Source organism: Argopecten irradians, chromosome 4 (assembly GCF_041381155.1).
Source record: "Argopecten irradians isolate NY chromosome 4, Ai_NY, whole genome shotgun sequence".
In the NCBI taxonomy this organism is placed as follows: domain Eukaryota; kingdom Metazoa; phylum Mollusca; class Bivalvia; order Pectinida; family Pectinidae; genus Argopecten; species Argopecten irradians.
Genome location: NC_091137.1, coordinates 18597963 through 18616291, shown reverse-complemented (window position 1 = coordinate 18616291; position 18329 = coordinate 18597963). Strand labels below are relative to the sequence as shown.

Here is an 18329-nt window from a genome sequence, read left to right as displayed (position 1 = left end):
TGATGCGAGTCCCTGTAATATAAACCAGGCGTTTGTGTATAACTGTTCGCTGTGAGAGTCCTCGTAGAACAACAATTATTTTGTTACAGAAACAAGTTTAATCTGATAAAGCTTCCTTTATGAAGATTTCATTGTTAATTATAATGAATACTTTCTAATTGGCTCTTCAATTGACTTTCTATGTACTAAATTTGTAGGACATTAATTTTAATGACGTCATACTATTTGAACACAAACAATTGGTTATACATATATTATACGTACTTCTTCTCTGACCCATTTTTACAGAGGGTAAAAAGTCCACATCATTCTCATCTGATATAAAACATAATACAATAATTCATTGTAAACTACCCTAGATTGTGAATGGAATTCCACAATGTTTATAGTAAAAACGTAAAACAACAAACACAAAACACACAAAAAACAACATAAAAAATAACAACAAAAAACAATAAAAAGGTAGAATATGTTTCCGCCATCAGACTAGAATGTTTAGGTATGCTGCTCACGCTAATAGCCAATCACAACTCCTATATTAAAACACGTTTTTATATCTAATTAAAAAGGTCACCATATTAATTAATGATACTTGTGTACCTGTGTGCTCAGGTTAGGCCGACCTTTACGTGTTAGATATGGAGATACTTAAGTAATACCAAGGGACCAGTACCTTTTATCGATAAACGCCATGTTTTGCATGTGAATGAGGCAACCTGGTGAATACATGGATAGATAGAAAGACATCCAGCGATCGGATCAATCATTATCGCTTTATTTATAATTTGCAAAAATCAAACTCTGAATGCACTTATGATAATTTCCGAAAAAATCTAATGAGGTGCTCGTTCATCAAACAACATGACCTAAGTGTTTGACAGGCGTTTTAGGGTATATTACACGGTGATTATCTCCTCGTCTGTTCCCTCTAACGTGTGGTGACTGAAGGGTCCCATCTCCGTCAACAAAATGGCGGACACAAAACATCTGCTGTTCTCCTTAGTATGTCTGGCCGTGGATTTAGTAATTATAAATGGTGAGTACACCTCTGTTACATTCTAAATATCTATAAATGTGAACAATTATGTGAAAGTGTAGTTTGTAATATCGTATTTTTATCTCAAATGTATGATTATGAATTTATGACGCGAGATCAAGCTTGTCGCATTAAATCATATTAATAAACCCCATATCTGCTGTTGATTTACAAATTGTCATTATACGTAAATAAGGTATGTTTATTTTAGACTGTTATTACATAATTATTGTCATTTTACTCGTGTACAAAGAAAATGATTTTATATGTAGGTTTTTCAAAGAAGAAGACATACTAGTGATTTGATGGACATTTGTGTCTATTTTTTATTTATAAATTTTCTCTTTTTATTTATTTAAAGTATATTTATATTAACCCGACATTAAAGCATACAATAAACACCGATTCTATATATTTGATATTTATCTATAGTGTATTTATACCACCAATCAGTGTCATTACTCGGTGATCAAACTTCAAAGAATTGAGAGGTACAAGACATTTATTGACAGTGAAACAACATAGAGAAACATTAACGGCAGTATATTTCCTTACAACAGTAAAACATTCGTAATGCCTTCGTTTGATCAAACCCCATCAAGGATTTTCTTTACATACGTAAGGATTTCATTAGGGCTTTCTGTAGAAAAAAAATCATAATGGCTTTATGTAGACATAAACATCATTAGATAGGATTTGCTGTTGACATATAACTAAGATCTTCTTAAAAATCAGTTAAAATTTCCGGACTTCGCTATGTTGATACACACTGGTACGATACAGACAGACAAGACAATTAAGCGACAAAAATCATTTCAAGTGCACTAAAATGTTTGATGTCAAAATACCAATTAGACAACAAGATGTCTCGACAGGACAACCAGACCTTGATTCAAACTGAGATTGATAATTTAACCTTGACAGGATAAGTTATCCAGGAGCTCCGGATGAGAAAGAGCTCCGTGCCTTATCAAGGTCATACAAACTTGGGTCAAGTTACAAAACAAATCCCATGGGTGATGACGTCTGAAACTAGCTAGGCGTGGCAGGACATATTGTTTAAGGTTACTGGAGTATATCAGATGCGTTTAAGGGGTGATTTAACTAGTGTCTTTGGATCACCTATCAAAGCTCTCTTGTTATACATGAATCATCACTATGACACACCTTCATACATGTTTCTTGTTCTATTAGTTGCGTACCATCAACTTTGCATCATAATTGAATCTTAAAAAACGTACAAAGCTGTGTATTGTCTAAATATTTTTTTAAGTACAAAAACTGCACAATATCATGTATGATCATTTATAAACCGGTCAGGATTCGATAAGCCTTCTTAATCTTCTTCAATTTCTGACATTCTCTCTATTTCAAAATTAACTGGCGACAGCTATCACGTGATACATGACAATATGACCAATTGGAGTAGGAAATGGTCAGGGGTTGTTACAATTTAGAGTTTGAAAATTAGAAATAATAAAGGGAATCATAATCACAATTATCATACGTCCTCCATAACCTTGGTTCGAGAGATAATCATCGGGATAGTTTAAAGAGGCCAATATAGTCTTAATGACAAATCATCTTCGATTTTTACTTTCTGGGAAGACGTTATATTAGTAGCCACTGTAGTAATTCCGTTATCATCATTTAATGTCCATCCATCTTTTGTCAAACAAAATTATAGTCATCATACACAATAGCTGTATTTATCATGGTTATTTTTAGTGGCCAACAAGGTAATGAAGACGTCATGCTAAATCTTGATAACGGCCCGAAATCAATTAAACTACAAACTTTCTAGTCATCATTAACAATGACACTTTGATCCAAGATTTCGCGGTTTATAAATACCTTATGTAAAACAGAAAATCATTATGCAATTTGTGGTCCGGCTTTGGTTTCCTCCTCCATCGTTATAAACTGACAGGTTGTTGACATTAGCTGACATATCCCCTACATACTTAAAGTTCAAAGGTAGTGTACGAAGATCATCAGTAATGATGATCTCATTAGATTTTATGCTCGTAAACTGTCTGTTCCCCCTTAATTGACAATGCTCCACGACACGCTTACTGACTCGTATTTATACAAAAGAAAAGTCAAGTTACCGAACTACGGAGCATCCGTTTTATCGAAATAACGAATGTTATTTTGTTAAAACCAAAGAGCATTTCGATAGAACGAAATAAAATTTCGTTTAAACCAAATAACATTTCGAAAAAACGAAACATTTTTCGTTATAACGAATTAGTATTTCGATAAAATTAAATGTTATTTTTTATAAAACAAAACAACATTTCGAAAAAACGAAATATATTTATTTCATTAAAACGAATTAGTATTTCTTTAAAGATGCTCCACCGCCGACATATGGTATTTTTTCACTATTAAAAAAGTTAAAAAGGTTAGGTGCTTTACACCATTACCAACAGTGAAAAGTTTGAGCTTCTAATTTTACTTCAAGTTAAAAATATAAAAAATAATTAATTGCATTCATTGCCGAAAAAAATCTGTGGCACTATATCGTAAATGGAATGAAGTACTGATTGCGCATGCACCAAAGGCAAAATAAATTATTTTATATTATTTTTTTGTGTTATTTGTATATTAGACATATATATACACGATAAGACACAAATTATTGTTCAAATAATGAATATCATTTATGCTCTGTCGGAGGTGGAGCATCTTTAAAACGAAATAAAATAAGTGTGTGGCATGTTCGTCAGGGAGCTCCTTATCAAACTCCTGTTTGAGTGAATTCGATTAAAGCGTTCCAATTTAAGCGATTATCTCATTTTAGCGATTTAGTTACAATAAAGTGCAGTTATAACGAACCTCTGGGGACCAACGAAATCACTTCGTTATAAGTATATTTCGTTAAACACCCTTTATTTACGTCTTAAAGGGACCTTAATGGGGAGTGAAAAATACTACGTTATAATCATAAATTCGCTGTAAACATGTTCGTTATCAACATTACTGTATTTCATAAAGTTTCATTAGAGTAATGTCCACAGGTTTGCTGAATGATATACATGTAAATAAAAATAAAAACATTCATGCAAATATGTGTAAATATATAAAAGATTTCTTTATCAAATATATATATATATATATTTATTTATTTTTTCAGCTCAATCGCCTCAAACAAACTTCGTACCACAAGGGAACCCATTTGGCAACCCAACCAATGCTTGGGATCCAAATGTCCTGCGGTTTGGGAATAATCAATTTCCGGTTATGCCATTCACTCAAACACCGGGTCCAGTACCAAACTTTCAAATGGGTGGTGGCGGAGGTCCTAATATGCCGGGTCCTCCAGGCGCCAGAGGAATGAGGCAATGGAATCCACAAACGGGTGCAAACCCTATGGGAAATTTCAGAGTTCTTCCTACTAATATGGCCAACACTTTACGGAGCAGAGCTAGGATGTTTTCACAGGCAAGCGCCGGTAATATGCTACCGTTCGTAGGCGCACCACCGCCACCCGGGGGAAATATGCCACCAGGCCAAACAGCATTTGGTGGAGCGTTAGACTTAAGCACGATGCCGAATTTCGCTGATCGTTTCGGATTAGCAATGGGACAAGAATTGATTAGACAGCTTTCACCACAGCCAGATACGGACACGCCTTCGTCTTTTGGTGGATCAGGGTCCAACAACAACAACGGTCAGCAAGGACAGTCAAATAACCAGCCTGGCGGATTCGGGAATATGATGCCGCCAAATGGAATGATGCCGCCAAATGGAATGATGCCCCCTAATGGAATGATGCCGCCAAATGGAATGATGCCTCCTAATGGTATGATGCCACCAAATGGAATGATGCAACCAAATGGAATGATGCAACCAAATGGAATGATGCAACCAAATGGAATGATGCCATTTGGAGCTCAAAGTCCTTTTCCAGGTATTCCGGATATTACTCAAATGAATCAAGGTAACCAAATGAATTCAGGGCAAAATCCTGGCGGGAATTTCCCTGGAATGCAGCCTGGGCAGATGCCATCAGGAATGAATTCAGGAAATTCAAACAATGGATTTCCACAGTTTGGAGCAGGAAATACAAATACTGGATCACCAAACACTCCTGGACAGGCACCTCCACCCTGGATGGGGTCACAACAAAATATGTTTGGGAATCGGCCGGGAAACCAAGGACAAGCCCCCGGAATGAATGGCATGACAGGAGGAATGACGGGTATGAATGGGATGCCAGGAATGAATGGAAATACTGGTTCAAACGGCATGCCTGCCATGCCGGGAATGAATGGGATACCAGGCATGAATGGGATGCCAAATATGAATGGAATGCCAAATATGAATGGAATGCCAAATATGAATGGAATGCCAAATATGAATGGAATGCCGAATATGAATGGAATGCCGAATATGAATGGAATGTCAAATATGAATGGAATGCCAAATATGAATGGAAGACCTGGAACGCAGGGTGGACCAGGAGGTAATACGCCAGGTGGCATGCCGATGAATAATATGCAAGGCGGGAATCCTGGTATGAATGGAATGATGGGAGGCATGCATCCAGGGATGAATAATATGCCAGGACCGCAAAATGGTGGCATGAACAATATGCCTGGTGGCATGAGTAATATGCCTGGTGGCATGAGCAATATGCCTGGTGGCATGAACAATATGCCTGGCGGCATGAGCAATATTCAAGGTGGCATGAACAATGTACCTGGCGGTATGCCTGGTGGAATGCAAGGAGGGCCTCAATCAAATAACGGTATGCCCGGACGAATGAATAGCGGTATGTCTGGGGGAACTATGAATGGTCCAAATGGAATGCCCGGAATGAACGGCATGCCGGGAATGAACCGAATGCCGGGAATGAATGGAATGCCAGGAATGAACGGTATGCCAGGAATGAACGGTATGCCAGGAATGAACGGTATGCAAGGAATGAACGGTATGCAAGGAATGAATGGCATGCCAGGCATGAATCAAGGAAACACTATGTCAGGAATGCCCCCAAATGGCGGCGTGCCATCAGGAAGCAATCAACAAATGGGTTTCCAGCCTCCTCAAGGAGGACAAAGTCCTCAGCCGTTCAACCCAAGTCAATTCCAACCACAATTCGCTGGCATGCCAACACAAGGTGGTTCCGTTCAAAATAGTATTAATAATCAAGGAAGCGCAAATGGATCTCCTTTTCCGCAGAACCCATCTTTTCCAGGAAGTCCGTCACAAAGCTCCAATCAACCAGGAGCATTACAGTTTCCGTTAGGAGGAACGCCCGGCCAGAACCAGTTTGGCGCGGGTTTAAATGGAATGACTGGGACCGGGAGCTCTTCTTCTACTACAGGTAATAATCCGCAAGGCGACAGTGACATGGTCACAACGATCACTGATCATGATGGACGGGTATTATGGCGAAGTGACGGTCATGTTACCAGGACAGAAATAATGACAGCAATCAAAAATCTCGCCAGTAGTGACAGTAGTTCCCCAGCTGCTTCTGCACTGCCGTCTGGTGCTCAGTTTCTCGGTGGCAGCGGTGGGACAAATGCTGCTTCTAACCCAGGTCTAGAGTCAGGGGCCGCTAGTCAGAATGGTATCTCCTTTGGTACAGTTACTAATCCAATCCAAAATTTTCCATTTCAATCGTCAACAAATCAGGTTGATCCGATGAGCACTACAGTTCATAACTTCATGGATAACCCAAATCCACCGAGTTCTTCAGCAGGTATGTCACCAGTCTAAATGGCAGCATGTGTCCTCAGTAACAAACCCCTCCTAACTAACTATCTAACTTTAAAGATGATTTCTACTTTATTATTGATGAATAATGCTAGCGTCATGCTGATAACGCTATTTTCTAGCATGATATATAACAGCAGCTTAATCAATACAAATATGCATGCAGCTAATTGGTCTAGTATTATTAAACCTATACGTCTAGCTAACATATCTAGTAAAGCAAATCTACAGATTACATATCTGATATAAATAATATTTTTTGTTCATTTTCAAAGTCAATTTTCAGGATGAGTTAGTTTCTGAAAAAAGTAAAACTCCGTCATCTATTTTTTTCTGAAATAAAAAATAGAAAATGTATGGCTTATCTCTTGAATTAAAACCTTTTAAATTTTACTTAAAGATGCGGTCAAAAGATAAGGGGATACTGTTCAATTGCTCAAAGACATTTGGGTATTAATATGTAACTAATGTATTTATAGTGATGCATGTACCATCTAGCCAGGAATTTTTTATTCAAATGAATTTTACCTTGCAGCAATTCCCATAAAACGTAGATTATATTGTTTGAGTACAACTCTTCCAGAAATTAATTGGATGAATGTCATGTCAATATATGTTAATAAGTCTGTGTATTGTATTATGGTTTTTATAATTCATTGTTTCCCTTGTCCGATTTAATAATAATTGTTCGAATAATAGCCCATGGGCGCTGACATAAGAACCCATGCTCTACATGAGGCAAATATATCGGTTACTGATACTGGGTGTACAACCAACCCCCATCACTTGGTCAAAGTGACTAAAGATGTTTGTATGTACAATTAGCCCTCGATAGCTGAGTCACAGTGACTGACATTTCAAAATTCTTTTTTACCATCTGCCTGATAACCCTTGGTCATGGTGGCCGGAGGGTTTATATCTCTGGAAATGTACCTCGTATAACGAAATAAAGGGGTTTTTGTGGGTTTGTTGCCAGCCATTTTCAAGGATTTTTTTCTGAAAATATCACTTGATATAGCATCTCAAATTTAAGTAGTCAAAGTTTAGATATATGAAATTAAAGATTTAATAAAATATGATTTCTGAGTTGCAAATGATATAAACATCATTTGAAGTTGACCCTTTCCATAAGTGTCGGTGTCGAACATATATACTGGTTCTGTATGATAATAAAGTGGTATTAATTGACCTTCATCTGTAAATGTCATGTTAATGAAATACTCAGGTTGTTTATTACATGACGGCCCAAATAAAAGAAATACAATCTTAGAGATGCATTGTTCAGATAGCTAAACTGGATATATACGTAGTGGTAAACTATTCTGGAAAAGATACGAGGTTCGGTTTAATATTGATATATACATACCGTGGCCATATGCGCACACTAGAGGCATCAAAGCAACGCAATATGAACTCATAGTAATATTTTTTTTATGATAGAATGATAAAGTCTCATATGGAATTAAATATATACATCATTATCTGTTAATGCCGACTGAAAGCAGTTAAAAAATTTTGGAACAAAACAAGAAATTTATGATATATGTCGTGTTTACTGAAGAAAGAAATTAATGATAAACATCATAAATAGATAAAGAAACAAAAATAACATTGATAGTTTGTGGCTTACAAAAATGTTAATGTCAAAATGATGTATTAAACATTTAGCAATTCTCAACCAGATATGACTGATATTTTTAACGGAGCATTCCTGCTTATTATAATAAAGTTCGAGCTGTATTCATAAGACAATAAAGGTTTGAGATAATAATGTACTGTTGCATGTTATCTATTTTAACTTCTTGTAATTTATCTTAATTTATTCACAGATCTAATATGAACATATTTTCGTAAGGTTGCCATCCATTACTATTTAAAAGCTTTCATCTTTGTGCTTATAAAATTTATTTTTCATAACCGAACACGTGTGTTTTTATTGTCGTAAAAATATTTCATCATCGCTTCGCAAGAAAGCGTTATTCTAAAATGTCGTCATTTCAATTTAATTTTGTATTTATTGACATATCATTATCGGAGTCAAAACTATTCATTTTATTAAAATAATCGACTGTAAAAAAACACACTTTGATTTTACATATGAATATCACACGGACGTTTTGTTTATATTTAATGTGTAAATCAATCGACAATGACTTAAACACGTGTAACTATATATTGTGATAAAAATTCCCATTACGTCATCTATGTGCTATGAGTCTATTGAAATAAAGATATAGTGTGTTGTTGTTTTTTACTTGTAAACATTAATGTTGTATTCTAAGACAAATTAACAGTTAACATACCTGACTACGACCACGTATTTCCCTAACAACACCACAACCTTGACTGTTACTCATAAGAATAAAAGCTAACAAACCTATTGTTACAAGCACATGAAATGTTAAGTATTAATTTTTAAATGATAAATGACTAATTAATTTTCCCGAAGGTAGAAATTTTGGTAAAAGTAAATGTTTCTTGCTTACAATGGTCTTTTTCTTTGTTTTTTATCCATTGTGTATATGATATATGAACGTGACAGCAAAAATTGAAAATAAAAACAAATGAGATTCAAAAAAAATTGTTTAAGAATGAAATACATATAATACACCAGCCAAAGGGAGAGTACTGGTGAAACTTTTTCCAGACATGGATACATCCAAACACGGACGTTATACAAAAATTAGAAAAACTAATCACGCTTCGAACATCTTAATGTACTCTCCTATTGTTATATAAGGCATTGACTGGTATTCTATATTACATGTGTATTGATTTCGTTTTGCCATGTTTAGATTTGACTAACATATAACGCCCTGTATATTAGAATTAATAAGGTCGGGATTTTCTTTTTACATTTGAAAGATGTGTTATTGAGATATTTCATCAAAATGCACGAATTTGAATCTATGTATACCGCCATTAAAGCAGGAAAGAGTGCTGCCAATTCTGGCCCTTAAACAATGGATAGAGATTTGGTGATCATGATATTACATGAACCTAGGTTCTGGTAAGAGAATCTCCCGAGTTAAAAGTTTGTAAAAGGACTTATCAAATTTTAAACTTTTCAATTAAACAGAAACATAATAATATTACTATATATATTGTTATAATGATAAGATCTCGGTATAAAATATAGCAGTTAAGATTTCTTATTGTGATAAACTATAAGCTATATAGAAGATAAATAATTACACATTTTACATGAAGTAACGATAAATTAAACATTGGAAATCCCCAGTACAGCATCACTGTATATGACATTGTGGTATGGCCGGGCTTTTTATGAAAGGGGTTATTGTTTATCGGAAATAACCATATCACAGAAACAACAAACAACGTTGTTAACATGACCATGTCTGCACGACATATATAACACGTAGAATGTAGGAGGAAGTCATGTCGACCTATTTTATACTTCTGAAATTAGCGATTGTATATCGAATATGTCAAGCAAATAGTTGGATTATTTACAAATGTTTTAACAATATAATATTAGATGAAGGATTTTATTTTTTCAATTGAAGTCTCCACAATTTTATCTCACGGGTAATAGTCTGATACTAAATGAAAACTGAACAGTTTTAATGAACAATAGGACGTAGTCGGTCATGATGGGATACCAGGGGATATGTAGTTATATTTACCTATAGTAGAACATAAAAATGCTGTCATTCTTTTAAAGGCCCAACATACGTAACTTTTCAGTTCTGTAATCATAGACATATACAATAATCGAACAGTAACACCTTATATCACTTAAGTCAATATGCAGAGAGAAAGTGGTTATTTTTTGTTTGTGATTACAAAAAAAACCTGATAACTTACGTATTGTGTGCCTTAAAGGGATAGATTTTAAATATATGTATCTATAGTATACATTAATTCTGTAAACGATTGACATATAGTCGAGTATATATTAGTTAATATGTAAAAAAGTAAAGATTCTGAAAAGACGATATATCTATGCTGGCGTTGTTGGGTTAGGAGGACATACAAATAATTAAAAAAATCCTGTGTCTATTAGATAAGTGGATTTCACTCTCTCTTCTATGTTGTCTTTTCTTCGATATACATTATTTTTTAAATCATTTTATATAAAATATGTATGTTGTAAAATTGTATTGGTAAAGGTCTTTCGATAATTTTGAAACTACTGTGTAAATTAGATACAATAAAACTGTATAATCAAATGTATGTATACCCAAAATAACAATGCAGAAGTTGTGTGTAAAGAATTGTATTTATATGCTAATATACTTTTATTATTTAAATAAAATAACATCTATTCTAGCTGTTCTTTTAGACACCTTATGCATTGTCGTGGCTTACTGCATCAAAATCGCATTAGACTTATACCGGTTATACCTATACGTGAAATCAACACTTATTGTATCGAGAGTAAATTATAGCTTCCGCAATGTTGATGTAGTACATAGATACATCAAGAACATAATTATGCATAAGGTGGATTCATACTACCCACTAACGTGTATGATACCAATCTAAAGAAACAATATGCATTTTTCTTGGATGAAGGCTCACTAACCTCTCGCTTCTAGTATACATATTAGCAGTTTATACTAAATACTAAAAAGATCGATATTCTCATGTCTATAAAACAATAAAGTAATTCAAGAATTAAATGCCTGAAATTTCATGTGGTAAATATAAGATTTATTGATTCCGTGTTTTTTTCATAATTTTCACGATGTTAACGAAATACGCCATTAACAATATTTTCCATAATTTGCTTTTCTCATGTTAAATCCTGTGGTATATATATTGTAATCCATAGCAAATAGTTTGATTGTCCTTACCTTTTGATAGTTTTTGTATATTGGTACAATGTTATTTTAGGAACAAGAGGAGGGCTGTTTGAACAGTTCCTGTCACGAGGACAAGGTATTTTATCTTATTGAAGACCTGTGATTATTGTGTTCAGTTGAAATGTTCTTTTTAACCTGAATGTACGAGATCGACCAATCGTCATTGAGGTTGTCATACGGGGTTGCTTTTATTTATCTAAGAATCTGGATCATGATCATTATTCTATTAGGTTTGCACGATTGCTGTGCCAGTTGTTTCCCGTATTTCTTTTATGTTATTTACCAGGCTCCGATTTCTCGGAGTCAAAAGTTTTCTTTATCTTACATAACTTATATGAATATTTTTGACTTAAATTTGTTTTGAGAAATCGGGGCCAGTTCTCCCAACAACCTACATATACACCGACAACCATGAGACCTTGTTCTTTTTCAGCGATGTTAAAAAGATAATTTCATATCCTGACAACTACGCGATATATTTTATTCCCCAACAACCACAGGTCATCATACTCTCTAGCAACCATGGGATAATAATATTCCTTACCTGCAATGGAGATTTTTAGAAATAATTAGCAGCATTGATCATAAGTGAAGAAAAAGATAAATTGATGGAAAAAATGCCATGGATTTTCCAGCCAAAAATGTCTATACGAATGTCGGATGAATTATGCGTGTTACTCAGAAAGTGATAGTATGTAATCACGATGCTCGAATATTTTCCTTTGAAGTTACCATAAAAGATATTTTGAAAAGTAATAAGCATGTTTGTTCAACTGATAATTTTCTTTTAATTTCCTTAATTTCCTTATAATCATCAATTCAAATTATTGAAATAAGAATAGTGTATTTATGTTTATTCATTGTTTCTTTAATGGTATGTTTATCGATTCTAGGTCAGCAGAGCACTAACACAGGAAGTGGATCAAGCAGACCATTCACTCTATAGACAGCTCGTTATAGGTGAGGATACAAGATAGGGGTTTAATATTATCGGGGAGATAACTCGAACAATGTAATCGTTTAAATTTTTTTCACCTTTATAGATACGATATATCTTTATTTTCCTGTGTGCAAAAGATCCAAGTAATAAAAAGAAATCAATGTTATATAAGAAATTAGATTAAATAACGGTATCTAATTTACATTAATTAATTTAAAAAAAGGAAAAGTAAAAAGAAAACATAAACAAGAGGCACATGGGCCTTAACGATCACCTGAGTTTGAATATGTAATGAAATAAATAATGAAACAAATTTAAAGACATATAAACACTATACACTGGGCCTTGAAGTTGGTCAGTGATTTATAAAATTTTATTTAATTTGACTTTTTAGTCTATGAAGAGTATTTGCTTCCATCAAACCTATGAACTTAGAAGTATTTTTTGAAATTTTAATCATTTTGACTTTGTTTGCTCCTGCCCCTCTGGTCCCCCAGGGAGGCATTAAGGACTGATTTGGATGTTAAAATGCTATATCTCAGGCAATAATTCTAATCAAGTTTGACTCATTTCCTATGAAAGCAATGTTCATAATGTTCATAAATATATTTTTCCTAAGTAAACTTGAACCCCTCCCCAACGGGAAACGTGAGACCCCAGGGTCATATAATTCACAATTTTTATAAAACTCCTTAAGACCTTTTTATCAATAAAGTGTATTTTATTCTAAGAAGATTTTTGAAATTTTAGCATATTTGACCTTTTTTGCCCTGCCCCTCTACCCTCAGGTGCTCAGCCAGGACCAATATGGATATAATGTTAAAATGCTATCTCAGGCTAATAATTCTAAGCAAGTTTGACTCGTTTCCTATGAAAAAAATGAGCAAAAAGTGCTCATTAAATGTGTTTTCCCTATAATAACTTTAGTAAACTTGACCCCCTTCCAAGGGGGAAACGTGAGACCCAAGAGTCATATAATTCACAATTTGTGTACAGGACCATAAAACCTTTCTATCTATGAAAAGTATTTGACTCTACCATTTCCAGAATTTCAGAAGAAGATTTTTGAAGTTTTTACCTATTTGACCCCTTTTGACCCCGCCCCTAAGGCCCCTGGGGGTCAGTCATAGAAAATTTGTTGATAGAATTTAATGGCCATCTCATACTGATATTTCTGACAACATTTGACCCATTTCCTATTACAAATTACCAAATAATGCTCAAAAATGTGTTTTCCCTATATAGACTAGAGCAAACTTAACCCCCTCCCCAGGGGGAAACGAGAGACCCCAGGGTCATATAATTCACAATTTTTGTAAAAGACCTTAAGACCTTTCTATCTATGAGAAGTATTTGATTCTATCACGTCTGTGAATACTGAATAGAGAAGAAGATTTTTGAAATTTTACTCAATTTTCCCCCTTTCGGCCCCTCCCACAGCTCCCTGGGGGGTGGGGACCATATAATTCACAATTCTGATTGGCCTTATGCCTTAGAAGGTTTGTGCAAAATTTCATTGAAATTGCTTCAGCAGTTTTGGAGAAGAAGTCGAAAATGTAAATTGTTTACGGACATACGACGCACGACGCTCGACGGACGACGGACGACGACGGACAAAAGGCGATTAGAAAAGGTCACTTGAGATTTCGTCTCAGGTGACCTAAAAACAACAGCAAAAAATTAATTCAAAACTTATATATGTATATAAAAGATTCAAAATATAACAAATAATTTATATATTCTGAACTTTTCTTTGTCATTTTTTATGTTGCGTACATGTATTTATCATTAAAAGAATGATATTTTTTTATTTGTTTTGATACCAAATGTCTTCAATGATAAATTTGCAACGCTGGACAAAACATACGTAGGATTACTTAGATTTTAACTAATGTCAGGTGAATGTTTTGTTAGAGTTGACAAAACTGTTAAACAAGGCTTTGTTTATCTTCTAATAAATCATTTTCAATTAGACTATGACCTTCCCTTGTATAAGGTTGACTACATTCAAAGCAGGAAAATTTTATAAGAAAAGAAAACTCTAATACATCATTATCCGTTAAAGTTTTACCCACGTTGTATCAGAAAAGCAAATGTGATCAGCTTAATATAATATCAAAGCCAATCGAGTAGAATGTTATCATGCCTAATGTTTCTAGAATCAACTTATTTTGATTTCTCCAGATGGAAGACGATGTTTGTAGATCGAATGACCTTTGCCCTGCTCCAACGTCTGATATGTTGTTATGGTTGTATGTAACTTGTTGTTCCACTTGTTCTGTATTTTGGTGAATAATAAAGTACTTCAAATATTTTGTTTTGTTTTTCATGATATTTTCGTTTTATAAATACATTACAATTTGTTAAGCATCGGGTCGTTTTCTTTTTCCAGGAATCCTATCATGATCTCCCAATTATAGTTATAATGGAAAACTATGTTCATGTAAATAGTTTGAAATGTTTACCTTCAAAATCAGGTATCGTTCATGGAAGTATACCACGCTATGAAATCAGGTACATTTAATAGTAGGATATATCGATACAAAATCAGGCAAACCTCGGAAACTTCATATAAAATCAGTGAAATTTTCTGTCGGGATACCTCGCTACAAAATAATGTTTTTGTTCGGGAAACTGGATAACTGGTTAAAACATATTACGCTCTTGAAAATAACAAAACTATAAACTATAGAATGCCATGATATCGTAGAAAACTGCATTTCAAAAACGATTTTATCAGACCATTATATCAATATTTTCAGGTGAATAAATTGTGGCTTTCAAACAATAATAATAAATCCTTTCTGATGATTTCAATTAATCTGCGGCTCATGGGGCATACTTAAAGGTAGATAATGTTATATGTTGACCCCATCAAAAGCCAATAACTGTACGATAGGTAGACCACACAGCGAGTAGTGGTAAGGCGGAAAAACATCAATAATTTTACCATTGATTGATCCGTTATGATAAGAGTTATGAGAGTGAAATAGGTGTTCTTTTTTCAAATTGAAGATTTAAATTATTACATAAACAGAGTTTATTTTATGCATTGTCATCATACAATTATGAATATCGTATTAACATGTTTATAATGTATGTTATATTCAAATTCAGTTAAAATGACCATTTAAGTTGTGAGGGATTTAAGACATACTAAATATTCCTTACTTTAATCTCTATACAAAGTGTTGTACAATGACCCTGATATTAAAGTACAAGACTGATGATTGTTAGATATGGTGGCCTCCAGTGATACCGATCCTATACGTAACCTTATCGATCATACCGGACAGTCCAGCTATTGTTGTCTGGTCAGTCGGAATGAATAATTAACGATGTTTAGACCACGTATCAATATAGGACATGCTCCACTGGCCCAGATCATCACCTCGCTCAGGATAACAATAGCAAATATCATAATATACGTCATCATATTTAGGGATAAAATTTATATATTTGCGCCAAACGAAACCGATATTTCTCAAGGCTCATTGGACTCATGACAGACAAAAACAAACAAACAAACAAATATCAATATACTTAGAACTAGTGACTAATAGAGGAGACCATACCAAAACCTTACTTAGTCCTAGGAGGTCAAACAGAGGAGACCATACCAAAACCTTACTTAGCCCTAGGAGGTCTATTAGAGGAGATAATACCAAAACCTTACTAGTCCTAGGAGGTTTAACAGAGGAGACCATACCAAAACCTTACTAAGTCCTAGGTAGTCTAACAGAGGAGACCATACCAAAACCTTACTTAGCCCTAGGAGGTCTAACAGAGGAGACCATACCAAAACCTTACTAAGTCCTAGGGGGTCTATTAGAGGAGATCATACCAAAACCTTACTTAGTCCTAGTAGGTCTTTCAGAGGAGGCCATACCAAAACCTTACTTAGTCCCAGGAGGTCTAACAGAGGAGACCATACCAAAATCTTACTTAGGCCTGGAGGTCTAACAGAGGAGACCATACCTAAACCTTACTTAGTCCTATGAGGTCTAACAGAGGAGACCATACCAAAACCTTACTTAGTCCTATGAGGTCTAACAGAGGAGACCATACCAAAACCTTACTTAGTCCTATGAGGTCTAACAGAGGAGACCATACATAAATCTTACTTAGTCCTAGGGAGTCTAATAGAGGAAAACATACGTAAACCTTACTTAGTCCTATGAGGTCTAACAGAGGAGACCATACCAAAACCTTACTTAGCCCTAGGGAGTCTAACAGAGGAGACCATACCAAAACCTTACTTAGCCCTAGGGAGTCTAACAGAGGAGCCCATACCAAAACCTAACTTAGTTCCAGGAGGTCTAACAGAGGAGACCATACCAAAACCTTACTTAGTCCTAGGAGGTCTAACAGAGGAGACCATACCAAAACCTTACTTAGGTCCTAGGGGGTCTAACAGAGGAGACCATACCAAAACCTTACTTAGTCCTAGGAGGTCTAACAGAGGAGACCATACCAAAACCTTACTTAGTCCCTAGGGGGTCTAACAGAGGAGACCATACCAAAACCTTACTTAGCCCTAGGGAGTCTAACAGAGGAGACCATACCAAAAACCTTATTAAGTCCTAGGGGGTCTAAAAGAGGAGACCATACCAAAACCTTACTTAGCCCTAGGGAGTCTAACAGAGGAGCCCATACCAAAACCTAACTTAGTTCCAGGAGGTCTAACAGAGGAGACCATACCAAAACCTTACTTAGCCCTAGGGAGTCTAACAGAGGAGACCATACCAAAACCTTACTTAGTCCTAGGAGGTCTAACAGAGGAGACCATACCAAAACCTTACTTAGCCCTAGGGAGGTCTAACAGAGGAGACCATACCAAAACCTTACTTAGTCCTAGGAGGTCTAACAGAGGAGACCATACCAAAACCTTACTTAGTCCTAGGAGGTCTAACAGAGGAGACCATACCAAAACCTTACTTAGTCCTAGGAGGTCTAACAGAGGAGACCATACCAAAACCTTACTTAGCCCTAGGGAGTCTAACAGAGGAGACCATACCAAAACCTTACTTAGTCCTAGGAGGTCTAACAGAGGAGACCATACCAAAACCTTACTTAGCCCTAGGGAGTCTAACAGAGGAGACCATACCAAAACCTTACTTAGCCCTAGGGAGTCTAACAGAGGAGACCATACCAAAAACCTTATTAAGTCCTAGGGGGTCTAAAAGAGGAAACCATACCAAAACCTTACTTAGTCCCCTATACGGAGGTTAACAGAGGAGACCATACCAAACCTTACTTAGTCCTAGGAGGTCTAACAGAGGAGACCATACCAAAACCTTACTTAGTCCTAGGAGGTATAACAGAGGAGACCATACCAAAACCTTACTATTAGTCCTTCAAATTGCGATCCTACATTCCCTTCAATGCGATTCCATACCAAATTGCCTACATTTTCTAGGTCTAATTGCGAGCCATACAACCCTTACTTATTCCCTTGGATCACAATTGCGATCCTACATTCCCTTCTAATATTGCGATCTACATTCCCCTTCTAATTGCGATCTATCCTAATTGCATTACATTCCTTCTAATTGCGATCCTACATTCCCTTCAATTGGATCCTACATTCCTTAATTGCGATCCTAAATTCCCCTTCTAATTGCGATCCTACATTCCCCTTCTAAATTGCGATCCTACATTCCCCTTCTAATTGCGATCCTACATTCCCCTTCTAATTGTGATCCTACATTCCTCTTCAAATTGCGATCCTACATTCCTTTTATCTATTGCGATCCTACATTCCCCTTCTAATTGCGATCCTACATTCCCTTCA

The 18329-nt window shown here is 35.3% G+C and overlaps 1 protein-coding gene across 1 annotated transcript; it reads left to right on the top strand.

Moving 5' to 3' along the window:
* The first annotated feature begins 969 nt into the window (after positions 1-969).
* LOC138322142 (collagen alpha-1(III) chain-like) lies at positions 970-12541 on the top strand. The gene is made up of 3 exons (XM_069266196.1): positions 970-1036; positions 4176-6752; positions 12489-12541. The coding sequence occupies exons 1-3, from the start codon at positions 970-972 to the stop codon at positions 12539-12541; spliced, it is 2697 nt and encodes an 898-aa protein (XP_069122297.1).
* Positions 12542-18329: the final 5788 nt, after the last annotated feature.